We start from the raw sequence: 18,109 nt of genomic DNA on the forward strand, positions 1-18,109 counted from the left end.
TCCCCCAAGGAGTATCGGTGAAAAGATCATAAATGTAGTAGAGAGGGGTGTGTGTGTGTGTATACATGAGGTGCACACATTTTCAGAGTGTGTAATTCTCTTCAGTTTACCTCCTTTGATGGATCTGCAGAAGAGCAGGGTCACGTACGGCTCGAGCCGGGAGACGATGAAAGTCGCGGAGAAAACATGAAGAACCATGAAAGAGAGGATAGTGAGGATGTGCAACTGTTTCTTTAATCCGGACTTAAAATGAATGCAGCCACGCAGACCCCCTAAATCAACATCTGGATGCTCCCAAACAGGACGGACATTTAGCAGCTTGATTAACACGAGGAGGGTGATCTGCTATAATCAGGCAGAGTGTATTGGCTGCAGAGGGGCCCTTTCAGGTCCCCTGAATACAGCCATCCTGGTTCACACAATGCCGCCAATATAAATGCAAATCCTGACATTCCCGTCACTCAGTCTGCTTTACCAAAAGCCCCGCCGCATCGGCCCCGGATCTAAATGAGCCGCGATCCACACAACTGTACATATTATCTGTGTGCCGATGTGTTTGCGTGACAAAGCGAGTATATAAAAAAAAAAAAACACAATGTGGGGAGAGAGAAAGCCGGAGAGAAATAGAGATACAAAAAGTGACAGCAGTGGCGGTTTATATATGCAGGTCTGCTTCACAGCGATGATTCTGAGATTGTGAACTGCGCTCTTCCTTCGGCGGGTTATCCTTGGCTCTCTTTGCCTTGTCAGGTCCAATATCCTGCTGCACAAAAAAAAAAAAATTCTGGGTGATGGCTTGGGTGGCGAGTGCGTGTTTACGGCTTGGTGTACGCGTGCGTGGATGCATTTAGTAACCACCAGCGTCTGTATGCACACATGCAATTTTCTCGTGTTTTTTGCATCCAGTCTATCATGTCACTCAGTGTTTTTGCCAAACCTCAGAGCGCCGGTCTCTCTCCACATTATGTTCTGTAATCAGAACCTTGATTCGCCCCTCCTTCTACGCTGCGGGCGCAAGCTTGTTCAACAAGAAACAAGAAAAAAAATCTTTCCAAAGTTAGCATTTGGAATGCCAGCTCTATTTAAATTAAGGCAAGCTTTGTTTCCTTCAAAGTTTGTAGTTATTCATAGAAGTGGAAGTGGATGAAGCATTTGCACGAATGTTGTTTTCCACAACCCCTCTGCTATTCTGTCTCTGTAACTTTTGGATCCAACTCCAGTGCCTTGCAGAATGTTTTATATTTCTGGCACTCATTCACATCTTGACATGTCATAACCCTACCAATCAAGATATGTTTAAGAGATTTTACAAGACAGACTAAGACAAAGCAGCTTTCACATTAAAAAAGCAACACAAAATTGCAGAATAAACTGAAAACATGGCATGAATTTACCTTAAGGCTCTTTTACTAGCTTCAACAATGGCCTTTAAAGGTTACTTAATTAAAAGAGTCCCTCTGTGTTTCTCAGCGTAGGTACAGATGTTCTGTGACGATCCCAGAGGTTTTTCAGAGAAAATTAGCGAACAGATAATCATGAAGACAAAGAAACACAGGAGACCAGTCAAGGATGAAGTAATGGGGGAAAATAAAAGCAGTGTTATGCTATAAAATAATATCCCAAGCATTAAGCATCTCACGGAGCTCTGGGAATCTGAAAATGGGAGGAGTATGGCACAACAACCAATCTACTGAAACTGGCAATCCAGGCGCGGTGAACATGAAGCAGCCAAAACGTCCATGGTAACTCATGAGGAGCCACAGAGAGCCGCAGCTTTTGTGCGAGTATCTGTTGACAACACAAGTTATGCATAGACCTGCGCAGTAAGCAATAAATTAATTAATTGCATGACACATTAAAATGAGCACAATAATTTCCACTTACATCATTTATCGTTTTTCTCTTTTCTTTCTATCTTTCTACCAAAAACTGGATGACAAAAGTATTCAGCCTGGTGCTTTTGTCTCAGCTAGCTATTTTTTTTGAAGGACAATTTTGTTTACAGAGACTTTATAATTATAATATAATATATAATATAATTATAATTATTTATTGTTTCTGTTGTTTTGTTGATCTATTCTGAAAATTGAACATGTCCAGTATTAATTGTTGATTGAAATTTAAAGTTATTGATCTTTGAGATCGTGTTCTTGCATTATTGCGTAGGTCTATGTTCTAGTGGGACACGCCTTTAAAGATGCAGTCGGAGCTACAATAGAACAGTTTAGATCACACATATCAAAGTATGTTGATATGTTAGAATGGCCTAGTCAAAGTCCAGAGCTAAATCTAGGCAAGAGTCTGCCACAGGAGTTAAATTGGTCTTTACATGTTTGCGTCCATCAGTTTGGTTGAGCTTTGGCTATTTTGTTGCGACGAATGAACAGAAATGTAAGTTTATAGACGCTGGTAGAGACGGTGAAACTGTAGCAAAAGGTGGTTTGGAGTTGTAGCTGTAAAACGTTTTCAAAAATGTCAACATGTGACCAACATTGGACTTGAAATGTTGATGCCACAATATTTTTGCAAGGCACTGTGTCTCTCTTTATCATCCAGCAGAAAAGGGATTTAGGATTTTTGACACATTGTTCAGGAAGGAGTTCATCTCTTATTGATTTCCATGGCGGAGAGATGCACAAACTACAGTAAATGCCACAAAATCCAATATGTTGCTGCGTGGCTTTTTGAACGAGGGATACACGAGAGTCGAGGCAAGACGGCATATTGATCCCCTTCCAGTTTTCACTGAATGCCATAGAGAAAGCTGTAAAATGACATAATTAGCATAAAGCTCATTAAAAGTGGAGCGCCATGAGTAAATTCTCGTGAGCAACCAACTCTGGACACCACCAACCACCATGAAAGATGGTGAGAGGAGACCATCTGGATTATGTAATGAGGGTAAACAAGTCTCAGTATGGGTGGTAGGGAGGGATGCTAAGTGCTGCATGTAGCTACACAACACTTTAGTTTTGCTCCTAATGACAGAGCGCTGCTTGTTTTTTTTTTCTTCTGCCTTTTTGAAAAAGAAAAAAACATTTAAAACATTCCCTGACTCTGTATGTGGTGTGAGAAGTGGGAAGCCTTCTCAAAAGTTTAAGAAAAAACAGACAAACACTCCTGTCGCTGGATCCAAACAAATATAGTCATCCATGTTCCTATGAAGAATGTATGACAATGTCTTTGGAGTGAAGGACCGTAGAGAACAGACTCTAAGGGACTTTGAAAATGTCGGATCAGTGAAGTACCCCTCATCCCCCTCGGTGGACCACTTTGCTCCTTAATTCTGTCACCAGAAAAGCAGTTAGAGCTCAGTACTGTTTAAGTCCCCAACACTAATAGGAGAACTGCTAATGAGGGTAATGCTAGCAGAGAAATCCCAGAGTGTTGGTCATTAACATTTCAGTGACTGCATGCTAGTGTTTGGAGCTGTGAGCAAAGGGAGCCCTGCAGGCACTGTAGGGGCTCCTAGTCCTCCCTGGGGGAACTGCTTGGCTTTTTTCTCTGCCCCCTGGGGGAAAATATATCAAATCCTTTTTTTCTGGGTTCCTTTAAAAAAAGAAAAAGAAAAACAGACTTCACAGGTCTTTCCCTCAAAGCTTTTGCTTTTTTTGTTGTTACTCTGTCTCTGTTGGTTTCCAATCGTTTCCTGTCTCCTAGTCGCTTTCTCTCGATGTTTGTTGAAGTCTGACATGTTTGTTACTCCTACTGACAGGGAGTAGGGAGCAGAATGCTGCAAATCATTTCGCTTATTGCAAAGGGCTGCCATCAGAGTCCTGCTGACAAACCTGATGAGAACAGATCCAAACATTGGCTCACCTTGTCCTCTCATCTACCTTTTCCCCCTCATTAGTCAGTGAGTCTCACCTCCGTTGGCTTTTCTTCTAGCCTGTCCCCTGGCTGTCTGATGCTTCTCAGACAAATTCAAGTCGCCCTCCATTTACCTCTTCCATCTAACGTGTCTTGACTGTCCTCCCTTCTGTTATCTTGCAGAGGGTACCCAGATGACCCCATTGAGGCAGAGCTGATTGATGAGCGCCACCCTTACATCCATGGTATGTATTCAGCACCACTTGCTCAGCCCGAGAGAGGAAGCATGGCCAGTCTGGACCGAATGGCCGGCCGGCGTTCACCTTCCATCGACAGCATTCGCAAGGACCCCCGCTGGCGGGACCCCGATCTCCCAGAGGTCATCGCCATGCTGGGTCACCCCATCGACCCGGTGAAGTCCAACGCCGCCGCCTACCTGCAACACCTCTGCTACGAGAATGACAAAATTAAGAAGGACGTCCGCCAGCTGAAAGGGATTCCCATTCTGGTCAGCCTTTTGGATCACCCCAAATCCGAAGTGCACCGGAAAGCCTGCGGCGCACTTCGGAACATCTCCTACGGCAAGGACAATGAAAACAAGGTGGCCATCAAGAACTGTGATGGTATTCCGGCCCTCATCCGTCTGCTGAGGAAGACCAACGACATGGAGGTTCGAGAACTCATCACCGGTAAGAGGAACATTTTCCAATAAAAATACAGTTTTATTTTCTGTCTAAACTTTCCTAGTTTTACATCATGCTATAATGTTAGTTTTTCATCAAGACATACCTGGAGCTTGACTCATTCATGCATGTTTGAGAAATCCTTTAATCTCCATGGCAACCATCCAGTTGTGTAAAACGCCTGGGCGGCCCTAGCGCCTGCAACTCCAACTCTCAGCTCCTTCAGACTAGCCAGCAGCAATTAGCAAACCCCTGGTGGAAGTGCACGTTTGTGTAATCACTGTACAAGCTACTTCTCAGTGCAACACCTGTAAAAACGTTGTTCAAGGGTTAATAGAGGAACGATGTTACAAGCACTAGTTTTTAAAGGGACAGAGGCCCAATTTCAAGGCATTAAATTATGACGTACAATTGCTTTCAAGTCATATCAAGCATCTTCATAACTTAAGGTAACAGTTATGTGATTGTGCTATAAAAAAGCTCTATGTGCCTGGAAAATAAATGCTGCCTCTTTAAATAATTAACATCTGCTTACAGCTGCAGAGGGAGTAAATTCTTGTTTTTGGGTTTTAAGCAACTTATATTCAGAGGGGGAGGAAATTGCTACTGCCATATTTTATCCATCAAAAATCTGTGACTGTCACAAATTTCCCCCAACTTCTTTGTGATTATAATTCGATTTGACAGCATAAACGCTGTAGCATGATCATAAATTTACGGAGAAGAACAGGGGGTTTTATTCCCCACTGGATCTGTCTCTCCTCTCCTCTCATAGGCGTTCAGAACACAGAACTGTGTCTGGCAAATCTTTCTAAAGTTTGTTACAGCTGCACATTAACATGCCATTTGAAGCTCACGTAGTCGTTACAAAGTGAAATTGCTGCAACAGAATCAATAGGCTAAAAATCATAACTTTCAATTACACGTTAAAGACTCTCTCTTTCGCTCTCGGTTTCTTGGCGAGAACTCGGTCGACTCTGCTCCAGCGGCAGGAATTACTGCTAGGCCCTTTTTTCAGAGTCCAAAGTGAAAACAAAAAGTGTCCAGGTCTAATAGTCGAAAGAGGTCTTAATAAATTTGGAAAAAGAAACACCATCGACTGGCACTAAAATTACATATTTTGCTTCCCGTCTACTCTTTGAAGCTTTACCTCTCTGCAGTAGTTCTTTAGTTTGGCAGTCCTCTCTATTTCTCTCCAGTTGGCTGCCATATCTTTTATATTCTGCGTCGCAGTGTGCTCCTAGTTATTGATACAAATTTGTTATGCTACAGCAATTCAGCGATGTTAGCGTCTATATATCTGCTTGGACCTCTTACTTTATGTGATTGGTTTGTGTTGCAGGCGAGATAGATTTTTTTGTCTTCTCTCTTTCGCACTAAGCCACGTGAATCAAAGTTTGTCGCTAGGAAGAGATAAGTGTGCGTATATCGCCTGCAGAGCTGCAAATTACTCTCTCTTCTAATTGTGGAGCCGATACATTTCTGTAAAAGACCTGATGCTGCACCGTAACGAGGAAGCTCTGAGTCTTGGAAGCAGATTTGATCACAGAAACTCCACGGCTCTTGAACCAAGCCGGTGTGTGGAAACAAATAAGGTGATATTTAATTACTTAAGCCACGGCGTTCTGTACTGTAAGCAGAAAGACGGACTGAGTGCTAGAAGGTCTACAGTCAGGAAGAAACAAAGAGCACACGGGTATCGATCCTTGTAGGAAAGTCTGTAATCTGCATCGGATAACCGAAGACGTTTTAATTCTTCTTGGAGAAGCTATTGAATCAGAAGTGATGCTCCGGTAGAAATCAACTGGGAAATACATGTGTGTGCATGTGTGTGTGTGTGTGTGTGTGGGTTCAGTTTATTCCAGCTGATTTAACCTGACACGCTCACACACTGTGGCATCTGAGAAGAGGTTTTTCTTTTCTTCTTCTTTTTTTTTTTTTCCTGTGCACTCGTGTGAAAAATGAGACACTTTAAAGTGAGATACCCAGACCTTGTGAAGTGGGTGCCAAGTGAAAACACAGAGTGCATGCTGAAATTTAAGGAGGAGGGGAATGGATTTGGTGTTTATGCTCTTTAGGGGAGGAACGTCGTCGTCACGTTAGGTTTCCAGCACTGACAACCGCTCTGACTCGGCGTCATAATGCGAATATCTGTGCAACTGTCACCCCAAACTACAAACATACAGGCTATTATTTACGCTGACGCCAGTCTTTATAATCCCAGCGTGTTACGAACCGTTGTGGGCATGCATGCCTAAGTGTTTGCATAAGTGAGTCTCCTTTGTTTTGACAGAGATGTAGCAGTGAGCGATGGCGGTGCCGCTGCAGAAATGATTGCCTTTACAGCATCGTGTTGCTCCCTATTGAAGCTAAAAATAACCCTTCACCACAAGACAAGGAGGACGGAAGGGAAGGAGGCTTTTCTCCCCCTCTCTTACTCATTATTCAGCCCTCCCACGCTCAGTCTCTGGGTTTTTATTTTTTTTATTTTTTCTTCCCCTCTCCTTCATTCATTATCTACAGACGGTGATTTTCGCTCTCTTGCTGGTTTACTCTTTATCCTGCTTTAGGTGGTCATTGCCCCGCAGGAAACCAGCTCCTCACAATGCAGGCTCAGCTCCCCAGCCGCTTGTCTGGAATCGGCCGTGCTTTCCTGCAATTAAATATAATTCAAGGTTTTTTTTAAAAAAAATACGGGGCTCCTTTTCTTAGTTCATATGTTTAAGGGTTTTGCTGTGGAAGTATGCGCAGCCCTATGCAAAAACCGCTCAGAGAGCTCTGTTTTCTCCTAGTGGAAATGGGCGACGTGGAAGGAACCTAGTGGTTTCATTTTCCAACACACACATCCACACACACACATCCACACCCACACACACACACACACGCCCACACACACACACGCCCACACACACACACACACGCACACACACACACACACACACACACACAAACGATACATGCAGACAAGTCGTTTATATTTTTAGAACTTTTTTTAGAAAATTCTGTTTTCCTGTTTCAGCAGCCTCTGGGCTGTTTGTGGCCTCAAGCAGATTCCTTTGTGAAAAGTGAGATCATGAGGCAGATTGGTTCTGCATTTTCCACAGATTTTATTGCTCATATGAGACTACAGACAAGGACATTTGAGATGAGAAATCAATAACTGAAGAGGAATGACGTCTGAGTTGGACCCGATTGCGGTCTTCCGGTTGTTTAACGTCAACTTGTCTTAAATTAAATGAATGAAAATAATAAAACGAATGAATTGGAACTTAATTTTCAGCGATTCTTTTAATTAAAATAGAAAAAGACAATTGCGATTAAGTAACTATTCAGCTTCACCTTGTTCATCACCTAGTCGCTAACTTGATGCGTCTTTATTAGAATTGTGATGAACACTAAAACTCTTTCACAGTAATAAGTTTGTCAAATTGTTGCAGGAGAGCTAATTAAAACAGTATTTTTAGTGAAGTTGCATCCCATTCCTTTGGTTTTGATTATTTGATTGTGATTTCCTGGATGACTTTTTTTCTCATAAATATATAGCACTTGATGTGTGTTTAAAAAAAAAGAAGGTACAAATCAAAAAACATTTTTGCTGCTAATTTATTGAACAGATAGACAACAGCTCAACAGCAACGATGTTTATTGGTTCTACTACAGACAACAGACAAACCACAGGTATTGTCAATGGAAATCTAAAACTACTTTGATTAGGCCACTAGACTAGTACCAGGGATCTGGTCGAGACATCACTAGAAGACAGTTTTTGAGGGAGCCAATGGCTGACATTCCTTAGTATGATCCATGAAACACACTGTAGACTTCAGTTTCTGTGTGATGCCAAGTCCTTCCAGTCACATTTTAATGACTTTTTTTATTCTCATTAATCGCTTTATACACATTTATGCACGAGTGTGTATGAGAACATGTACATAGTCAGTAGCATGAGTCCACATATTTAGGTTTCCATCTCTGTTTGGTTTTTATGCACTTTGCATCCCCTTTGCTAAACTGCGTCCCCCGCTCTCATTGCCACTGTGACGTTGATGGATGGCAGGAGGGGTGAAGAGCAGAAGGAGAGGAGGAGAACGGTAATGGGCAGAACTAAGTTAATAGCTCTGCTTGAAGAGCAACATGTCTGCCAGTGGTGCCTGGAAAATTTAATTAGCCCCCGCTACAGCTCCAGTCCCGTTCCCAGTCCTTCCAGCTCCAGCCTGTCCAATCAGAGACAAACAGGCAGGGCGGGACGTAAAAGAAAAAACAAGGCAAGAACTGAGACTCAGAAGACAAACGGACTTCCTTTGATGAATTTTGGCCTTTTAATTGGAAATCACACAATGCCACCGTTTTCATGCTTCCAGTCAGACTTTGTTGTTTTTCAATTAGTTTTGAAAGGAGACCGGTATGACCCGGTCCGACTGTTTACCCCTGAGAAGTTTCCTCAACAGATAAACAGCATTAATAAATCAGAAAGGAACAGCACTTCCAGACCTTGAAAGTGGTCTGACTTGGTTATCAAAGTTGCTTGTGAAGTATTTTAAACTCTAGATCCTGACTCTATTTTACAAAAAGAAAGGAACGCTTATGTAAGATCAGCATTGAGAGGTCAATTACTTCTTTTTGTTGTTTTTTTTGCTTTTCCCAAACCTCAGTTGGTGTCATGATTTATGCAAGTGCAACACCAGTTTGAACACTTTTATCTATCATTCAGCAGCTCTGAATTTTTCACAAGCGATGCCATCCTCAGTGCTCTCTACAGTTTTCATCCTGGTTACATATCTGCACGATGCATTTAAGGTGAGCTATTAGACACATTTACAAAGTTGTGCACTCGTACCAGGTGCTAGGTGGATGTTTCTGCCTCGGGTCAGCCGTGCCTGGAAGACAGCAGGACTCCCCTCAGGCGTCTGTCTCTCACAATCTGACAGAGGACAGCAAACTGACTAAACCTGATCCAGAGTCACTGGCCTGAAACAGCGACAAGACGCTGGATGGAGATCGTCACTTCCACGGCGCTCTGTCATCCTGAATAACGCTCTGTCAGTGGGCTGTATGCCTGTCGGACTTGATGGATCGCCGCCACGGCAAAGACATGTCTTTCCCTCCCCTTAGGCTTATGTGATCAGCGTAGAGGTGACTGATTCCAGCGGACTGAGCAGTATTTCAGCTGGAACACTGGAGGTGACAGCCAACCAGCCGGGGTGGAAAGATTTGGCGAGGCCTCGTGTCTCATCATGCGTCATCTCTGGCAGAAAAAGGTCCCGGTACCTTTTCACTTCTCGCTTTCTTCGTTTCCACAAATTGCCTTATCCGCGTCCGAGCCGTTGAAAGCAGCGGTCAAAGATCGACGAATTCCAGCATCCATCCAATATATGTAGTTGAAACAGATACCGTCGAACTGTTGAGACAGAACCACTCTGGCACCGAGTTAATTAAACCATCATGCAGTTAATTTCATGGTAGGGTGGAATATATTAACAAACGGCGAAGATGATGAAGATGTATCTTGCGGATTACTGGCGTGCTGTTTATCGCTCATCCGCTGAAAACGTGGAGCATGTTGCCGCGCTGGGAATATGGACTAGATATTTTCTGCACAGTTTGTGACCAGGATGATGGTGTAAAAAGATCATCTTGGTGCTGCGCTCGCTCTGTTTTGACTGCACACTGAATGCTGCCTGTCACAATCTGATGCTAATGACACAACGTAATCAAGCTGTCAGCCTGGCAGGCATGCGTGAATTTTCTTCTATCTGTCACAATACCAGCGCTCATACAGCTCATATGAATGTTTGATTGTTGTTACATTCTTGCCTGGATTTTTATATTTCCTTTTAACTAGGTACGTACCAGCATAAACTTGTTAAATACCATAGCACTGAATAAGAATAATAAAATAGAAGATACAATTAGTAGGATTTCATGGAATGGCTCCATCTGATGTTTTTTGTGTACATGCCACTCTTTCTTGGATATGATGAAATCTAGATTAAAATGTGGGGGTAATCACGCTTTCACTTTGACTGCCTCAAAACTGTGGAATAGTTTACCTCGGCATAGACCACGGCATAAAACTAGTCTATTTTCCTAAGCCATTAAATTTCATACAGTATTAGACTCTTAGCATTGTGTGATCAGTTCAATATTATTCTTTTTTTCATGTTCATTGTATTAATTTTTCCCTATTTTGTCTACTGGCTATCAGATTTTTGTGCAAAAGAGGCATGAAGTACTATTGTCACCTTTCGCAAGTTCATAAATGGCAAAAATGTCCTCATAAAATTAAATATATTGTAATATAATATATAATGTTCCTAAAATTTGTTCTGTTTTAAAAACCTTCTCAGCAATTCCACATATATGCTACAACAGACTGAATGTTACAGCGAAATACAGGAAAGGAACACCTGGGTTTCAGTTTTGATTGATACAAAGTCATTATGGAAAGTTGTCATTTTAGCTTTCACTCTCTTGCATGTCCCATTTTTATCCTCATAAAATTCAACTGTCTCAAAAGCTTGCATTGTGGGATTATTTAAGACAATAAAAGGACAGACAACAAAGTTATGAAAGAGTTTGAGGATTGGAAATAAACACCAGTGAATCATCAGCATAAAGGAACACGTCATGTTCATTTCATCTTTAGATGTCTTGAATGTGCCAACAGCATTGGCGGTTGTGGGGAGGCAAGAGTAAGTACAAGTTCTTAAATATACTGAGTATTTGATTCATCAAATAAAAGTTGATCTGTATCAAAAAGTTACTCTTGAACATAGCAAACAGATCAAAAGGCACCCTGGTATATTATCATAAGGTAAAGCATTAAAGGAGCAGTGGCAATCCTTAAATATTATACTGACATACTTTTGAGAAATGTTAAAATCAACATTTATATGTGACATTGATTTGAAGGTATAATTCTATTTGACTTGTTGTCATAAAACCTATGGCTGCAGCATACCAAGATGCTGGGAGCTCGCCTTTGTCAATCGCTTTGATTGACCAGACTGTTGTAATGGAATGAGCTGCTTAAAAGCCAAAGAGAAAAACAAATTGACCTGGTTAATTTCCCTGACTCTTTGGAAAATGGTGCATCAAGCTTCTTTCTTTGGATCTTAGAGAGTTCTGTGAGATCCAAATGGCCAATAAAAAGAATACAATTCCTTTATGTCATTAAAGACTTTGAGGAGTTGATCTTCAGACCTTCAGTATTCGTTATACATTGCTATAGATGGTCTTGACTCAGAATCCTTTGAGTTTATTCTGGCAGAGACAAATACTTTTTTTTTAATACTCACCTACACCTTTAAAAGGTACAAGCTAAAGTGAGCTCATAACGCAAGCTGTTTGATCAGTATAGCCTAACTATATCTTGCAAGATAGTTTATATGTCATTAAGGAATAAAAGAGATGCACACACAGCAGTGTAGTGTGGTGTTAGTGTGCCTCGCAGCTCTAAGCCTCCATCTGGAATGTTTAAATTAACCTTAGAAACTGAAGTGAAGCTGTCTGGTTCTTTGAGGCAGTTTTTGGACTGATGCTTACTCAGCCATGGACACAGTTGCACAGTTAGCAGTTCAGTTCAGTTTTTACGTCTAGGTAATATAGAAGTATAGCATTTGGAGCATCTCCTGTTGGTATATGAAAAAGGACAACGGCTATGCCAAGTAGTCAACTGCAGTTGTAGGAAAAGGTTCTGGGATGGGCAGAAATTTAGTTTTTCTCACACTTTAGTTATTTTTGCCACTTGTTTCTATGGTATTCTGGCGTATTTTTCTATGAAATGCATCAAGTTTATTTAATTGGTTCTCATTGGTTTTTAAATGTATAGTTTCTTGACCATGATCCAAAAATTTCCTATTAGTCAGCAAGTAGCTTCTGAGTTGTAGAAATCTGGGTTTATTGACAATTGCCACCTAAAACATTTTTCCGCAGTGCATGCTTCAGACTATTCAGTGATTATTGTGACCACACTGGCTAAATTATACTCTTTGTTATTAGAAAACCTTTCAGATGGTTCAATAAATGAACACAGTTCCAGTGTTTTTACGTCCAAATAAAGCTTTAATTATGCCGATGAAAGCATATCAATATGTTCAAGTTAAATGTACCACAAAAGTGCTGTAAAAAATGACTCGATATTGTATTATAGAGGTATGAAATTTACTGTGAACAAAGCACACAATTATTCAGCAACGTAATTACTTTAGCTTTGGTTGTGTTGTGCTTTGGGAATAATTTGCCAATGGATACAGTCTGTCAGGCAGTATATGAAGTTTTTATTCCTGGGGGTTGCTGAAATTACTCCATTCATTTGCTAATATGATGTTTTCCCAAAAATACCTAGGATTTTGTTGAATATGTCTATTTTTGGACAGATATGTCCTTTAGCTTGATGACAAAGTTGGATTAAAGACTCAAAAAAAAACGACAACGCGGAAAAATACGTATTTATCCTAACATGCCTATTTGCATTCATTCATTCAGCAAACCTTTTAGAAAATGAAACAGTCTCTCTCAACCAAGCCGAGAGTTATTTTTAGTCCAGCTTCTTTTTTTTTCTTTTTTCTTGTGTGTGTCTGAGCACGACTGCACAGAGGAAATACTGACCGTCTGGAAAATGTACAGGAACTTTATTAAAGAGCCATGCCAGAATGTACGACAGCTTCAGCGCTCTGCTAATGGTCCGCTGTTCAACTGCACAACACAACCACACACCGCGGGCGTCTGTGGACGTGCGCTCGCAGTTGCGTCTGTGTGTTCACACACGCATTGAGCATGGCTGCATGTGGGGGTGCACAAGCGTGTAAATCTACGTTTAATCTTAATACTTGAGCTCCCAGCTGTTTCTCTGAAGCATGAGGCTTTCGGGCAAAGAGAGGGAGACAGGCAAACACTGTGGTTCCCCCCCCATAAACAATAGAATATATGTTAGTTTTTGACACACTATGCATTTTTTGAATGGAAACCTCATACTTTAGGTTTGCACCCCACACTTTAAACTAATACAATGAAGGGAGCAACAGAGATGGATTAAATGCCAGTACTGTCATATGTTTTGACGCTAAAACTCATTTGCAGCATACATAGCCATTGCATAAATCTGAGGATTATTATTATTATTAAAATCCATTTATTTCAGATACACCTTATATAAATAAACTATACAGGTGGACATTTATTTCTGCTAATTATAATGATTTTCCACTTACAGTTGAAGAAAACATGACTATAGATTGTTTACATCAGAAACATATTAATATAGAAGTGTTGGCTTAATGAAAAGTATATTTAATGCCAGCTTTTAGGATATTTTCAAAATGTACTTTTGATCTGACAAGCGAGTCTCAGCAGAACAGATATTCTCATTTATTGGTGATGACTATAGGTACATTAAAGTCTTGACTGAATTTGAAGGCACAAAAAAAACCACAAAAAAATGGAAACAATGACAGAAAAAGCTTTTGAATATTCTGTAAAATATTCATATAAAATTTGAGACATGTGGCCTGTTTTGAACACTTGATTTGTTTTGACTTGCCGATTTTCCATGACGGACAGGCTGAACGCCCAAACAGAGCTACTCTGCTTTGAAACGTTGAGTTTTCCTGTTACCTGCTGAAGTTTAGCTCTCTCTCTCCATGTTGGAGCCTGATCGTCTCAATATGAAGTAGAAAATGCAGCTCCCTTTTAAAAATCTTCCATCTCTGCTTAAACACCTCACTGATGCTGAGAATAGCTCATTTCTTCCCACAGTAACTACTTTGACAACATCGGGCGTTACAGTGACATTACCTGGCAGTGCTTATGCACACTGTGTTCACTCTTGTAAGATTACCAGAATATTTTTGACCTTCCAACTTTTCTGTATCCACCTATTTCCAGTCACAATCCATATCTTTGTATAGATCTAATATACATTGTTGTTTTTCAAATTAGCGGTCCGATCACTGCAGCGTGTGTTAAAACCCTGTGGAACAGAATATTTTGTCTCTGCGACTTGCATGGCTGTGCGTCCAAATATTTCTTCTCTCACTCAGCTTTATCTTCCTGCTTCTCTGGTGGAAAGCAAACTCTATCTGGTTTCCTGCATGTTTTTCTGTTCCCTTCTCCTTTGCTTTGTTTTACTGTTTTTCTTTCCTGTAAAATAGGCTGGAGGTTGTTTTTCTGTGATTAGATGTGCAGCCACTGCTTCTCCGTTTGTGTTGTTTGGAAGGTGACTGATGCGTAAAATCTCTCTCGGTGCCGATTTCATAGGGAGAGAATGATCTGGACGCACACAGCATCTACAAAACAAATGGTTACAGTAGCTCTCGAGGTACTAAAGCTGGCTGACGTATATGAGCTCTGTTAAAGTGAAAAAAAGTGAGTGTGAACATGTTCTCAGTGAAATTTTCACATAGCGATTTTCTTTTTTATATATGTGGGATTCTGGTGAGTCCAGTTTGTGGGTGGTTTAAGACAGAACTAACTGTGTTTTTGATTTCAGTCGTGAAGCCTGCTTGACTTGTCTTTGTCTGCTACTAAGCTTTCACTACGTTGCATCACTTTCATTTTCTGTCGACGATTTTCTCCACTCCTCCTTTCTGGCTGCCTGGCATCTCTTTTCTCATTCTTTACCTCTTTTTACACTTTTCATTCTGATAATTTTTCCCATTTTTCTACCTTAATCCACCCTAACGTCACCTTTTGTCAAATGTCATTGAATATATCTTCAGTGGCTTCTTCCTTTTTCTCATGATCATACTTTTTCTAATTGAGCTCTTTGCTCTTACATAATGTCTGTATTGTTTCTCCTCTCTGCCGCCCCCCTCAGGTACCCTTTGGAATCTGTCGTCCTACGAGCCCCTGAAGATGGTGATCATCAACCACGGGCTTCAGACCATGACCAACGAGGTCATAATCCCCCACTCGGGGTGGGAGCACGAACCCAACGAGGACTCCAAGCCCCGGGACGCGGAGTGGACCACCGTCTTCAAGAACACGTCCGGATGCCTCAGGTAGAGTCTGCACCAAACTCGGTTCTACACAGGATCGTCTCAGTCCGATGTGTAGCACACATTTACAGGTCACCTACTCACAACACAAGTTCTTGAATCAGTGCTTTACAACGATATTCATGTGACTTTACAAACTTTATTTATTTTATCAGGATTTCAACATAAAATTAAATACAATTGGGATTATACAGTATATATATATATATGTAATTGGCTACTTAATTGGATTCTCAAATGTATTTAGATCAGGACTTGATGTAAAGCACTTTGAAATGTCTTGCTGCTGAAATGTGCTATACAAATAAAATTTGATTGATTGATTGATTGATTGACTTTTACCTGAAACCTTCCATTGCAGCTCTGACTGTATGTTTAAGATTTTTGTTTTGTTGGTTGTAGGACTGGACAATTAATCAATAGCAATATATATTGCAATAGATATAATGTAATCAATAATAATAGATAGACTTTTCAGTAATTTCAATTAACTCTGATGCATTCTGGGGGATGTAGGCAGAGGAAAAACTTTAGCCATTCAAACTCTCACGGCCCAGCTAATCAAGGTGGGTGGTGTCAACTAACTCACTCGCTCTTTGGTTGCCTAGCAACGATGTGTTGCGTAACTTGCGCAGAAGCAGTTTCTTGTTTTCCACAGTGCCTCAAAACTGCTTATAAATAAAAAAATAAAAAAACAATGTTGTGGAGAATAAGGAGAAAACTAATGCAACAGCTTGAAGGGAAACGGTGGATAAAACAGGAAAGGTCACGTCACCAGTTTGGCTGTATTTCAGATACTTAAAACAAAAACCTAATCAGTAATTATCAATATTGACTGATATGAAGCCCTCATGTCATGATTCGTTTTTCAACCAGATTGTCCAACCCTATATGGAAGGGAAACATCCACCTTAAACTCAATTGAGGATTGGACCATATTTATCATCCCTCCTCCTATCAACCAGGTTGCTTTTTCCCTGTTGGAGGAAAACTTCCCTCACAGCATGATGCTGCCACTTGTAGTATTTTGCATGCAGACTGAAAAGTTCATCTTTTGGTCTCATCTGAGCAAAGCACTTTCTCCCAGGTTTGCTGTCAAGCATTGTAAGTAGGGCTTGTTATCGCTCTTTAAGTGGTGTGTTATTACTACTTTTCTAAAAAAGAAAAAATAAATTGAACAGTGAAGCACAAACCTAATTCTCTGTTCTCTATTAAACCTCTGAGCCTTTACAGAACAGCTGGATTTATGCTGAGATAAAAGTGCAGACAGATGTTTTCTGTTTATTAATAGAGTGGCTTTGCCCTGGATTTTATTTAGTGATTTCAGAGTAAAGTGGCCTGAACACAGCAAGCCGCACTGCTCAGATGTTTCCATATAAAATAGTTCATCCCTTTCCTCACACTGTCCAATTGTGTCCTCAATTGGTGTTGGTCATAAAACACATAGAAGCTCTCAGTTGTAAATTCACCAAATGTGGAAAAGTTCAAGACTTTTGCAGGGCACTGTGGATGAAGGAGCAAATAATAGATTTTTATGCAAAAGGTAAAAATTAATTTTGAGTGAAAGGGAAGTATTTAAATATTAGTTTAAAAAAAAGGTTTTTAGTTGGCAAATTAGTTTGCGGAATCTCATTTAATAAAATGTGCAGTTCTTCTGTCGGTTTCGGGACTGATTGAAAACTGTATATATTTGGGTTTTGGACCAGCGTTTGGCTCATGTTGGACGGACGAAAGATAATTAGCTGCAGTCCCGCTCCGACTGTGTCCCGCTTCATCCAAAGAAAAACAAATTAGATTTAAAAAGGCTTCCAGGGAATGTTCCCAAATTTTTTGAAATGATAATTTAGAAAAATACAGTTTTGGCTTGTCTTGGTTTAAAAAAAAAAAAAAAGAAAGCCAGTAATATGTTCTAAAAGCTCAGACAGATTAAAAACTTCTGGACCAAACCAGTTTTTAGGAGAAGAACAGATGCAGAGAGACGGCAAGCACACATGAGGAGCCAGATGGTCCATTCATTCAAGTTAAATCTTCAGAGTTTCTAGTATGTACACACATTTAAGTGACCGTCCTGGATTTAACCGAGGATTATTTTAATATACACAGTGGAAGGAAAAAAACAAAGCAAAGCCCTTCCATATTTGTTGTGACTGGGCCAGTTGCAAAGTGAGACAGGTGTGGTGTATATTAAACTGTTAGTGGACCGCGGGTCAGGTCCGGTATAAGCTCCATAGGTGCTTTATTGATTTATGACGCAGCAGATGCAGGGTTCCTCCTTTCCTGACCTGTGGGTGTTTGTATGTAAGGAATGCTGGGGTGTCCGTACTGGGATCACTGGACGACTTTTGTCTGTGACAAAACATTAAACCTATCTGCGTCTCGTGGCGGACCTCCGACCTCCGTTTGTCAACGTGCAACAAGCGATCACTTCTGCAGAGGTTTTACAGCTTCTTGTTTTGTGGGAAGTAGTTCACCTCTAATCTTTCTGTTTTTTCTGTTTACTGCAAGCACACCACAATCTGATCAGTTAACTACTGGGTTCCAGAAGGGTCAATAAAATGCAAAAGCCAACACGCAACACCAAAAGTTTTAGAATAATTCTGTTCTAGCAATATTTTTGTT

General features: G+C 40.7%; 1 protein-coding gene across 8 annotated transcripts in view; it reads left to right on the forward strand.

The window, feature by feature from the left end:
- The window catches only part of arvcf (ARVCF, delta catenin family member), a 261,138-nt gene that overhangs the window by 185,073 nt on the left and 57,956 nt on the right, over window positions 1-18,109 (forward strand). For all 8 annotated transcript variants that reach the window (XM_023343118.1, XM_023343123.1, XM_023343119.1 and 5 more), the window contains 2 exons: window positions 3,994-4,499; window positions 15,310-15,493. In XM_023343118.1, coding sequence (XP_023198886.1) covers window positions 3,994-4,499; window positions 15,310-15,493 — 690 coding nt within the window. The remainder of the gene's footprint in view (window positions 1-3,993; window positions 4,500-15,309; window positions 15,494-18,109) is intronic.

The sequence above is a fragment of the Xiphophorus maculatus genome, chromosome 12, assembly GCF_002775205.1.
Source record: "Xiphophorus maculatus strain JP 163 A chromosome 12, X_maculatus-5.0-male, whole genome shotgun sequence".
Classification (NCBI taxonomy): domain Eukaryota; kingdom Metazoa; phylum Chordata; class Actinopteri; order Cyprinodontiformes; family Poeciliidae; genus Xiphophorus; species Xiphophorus maculatus.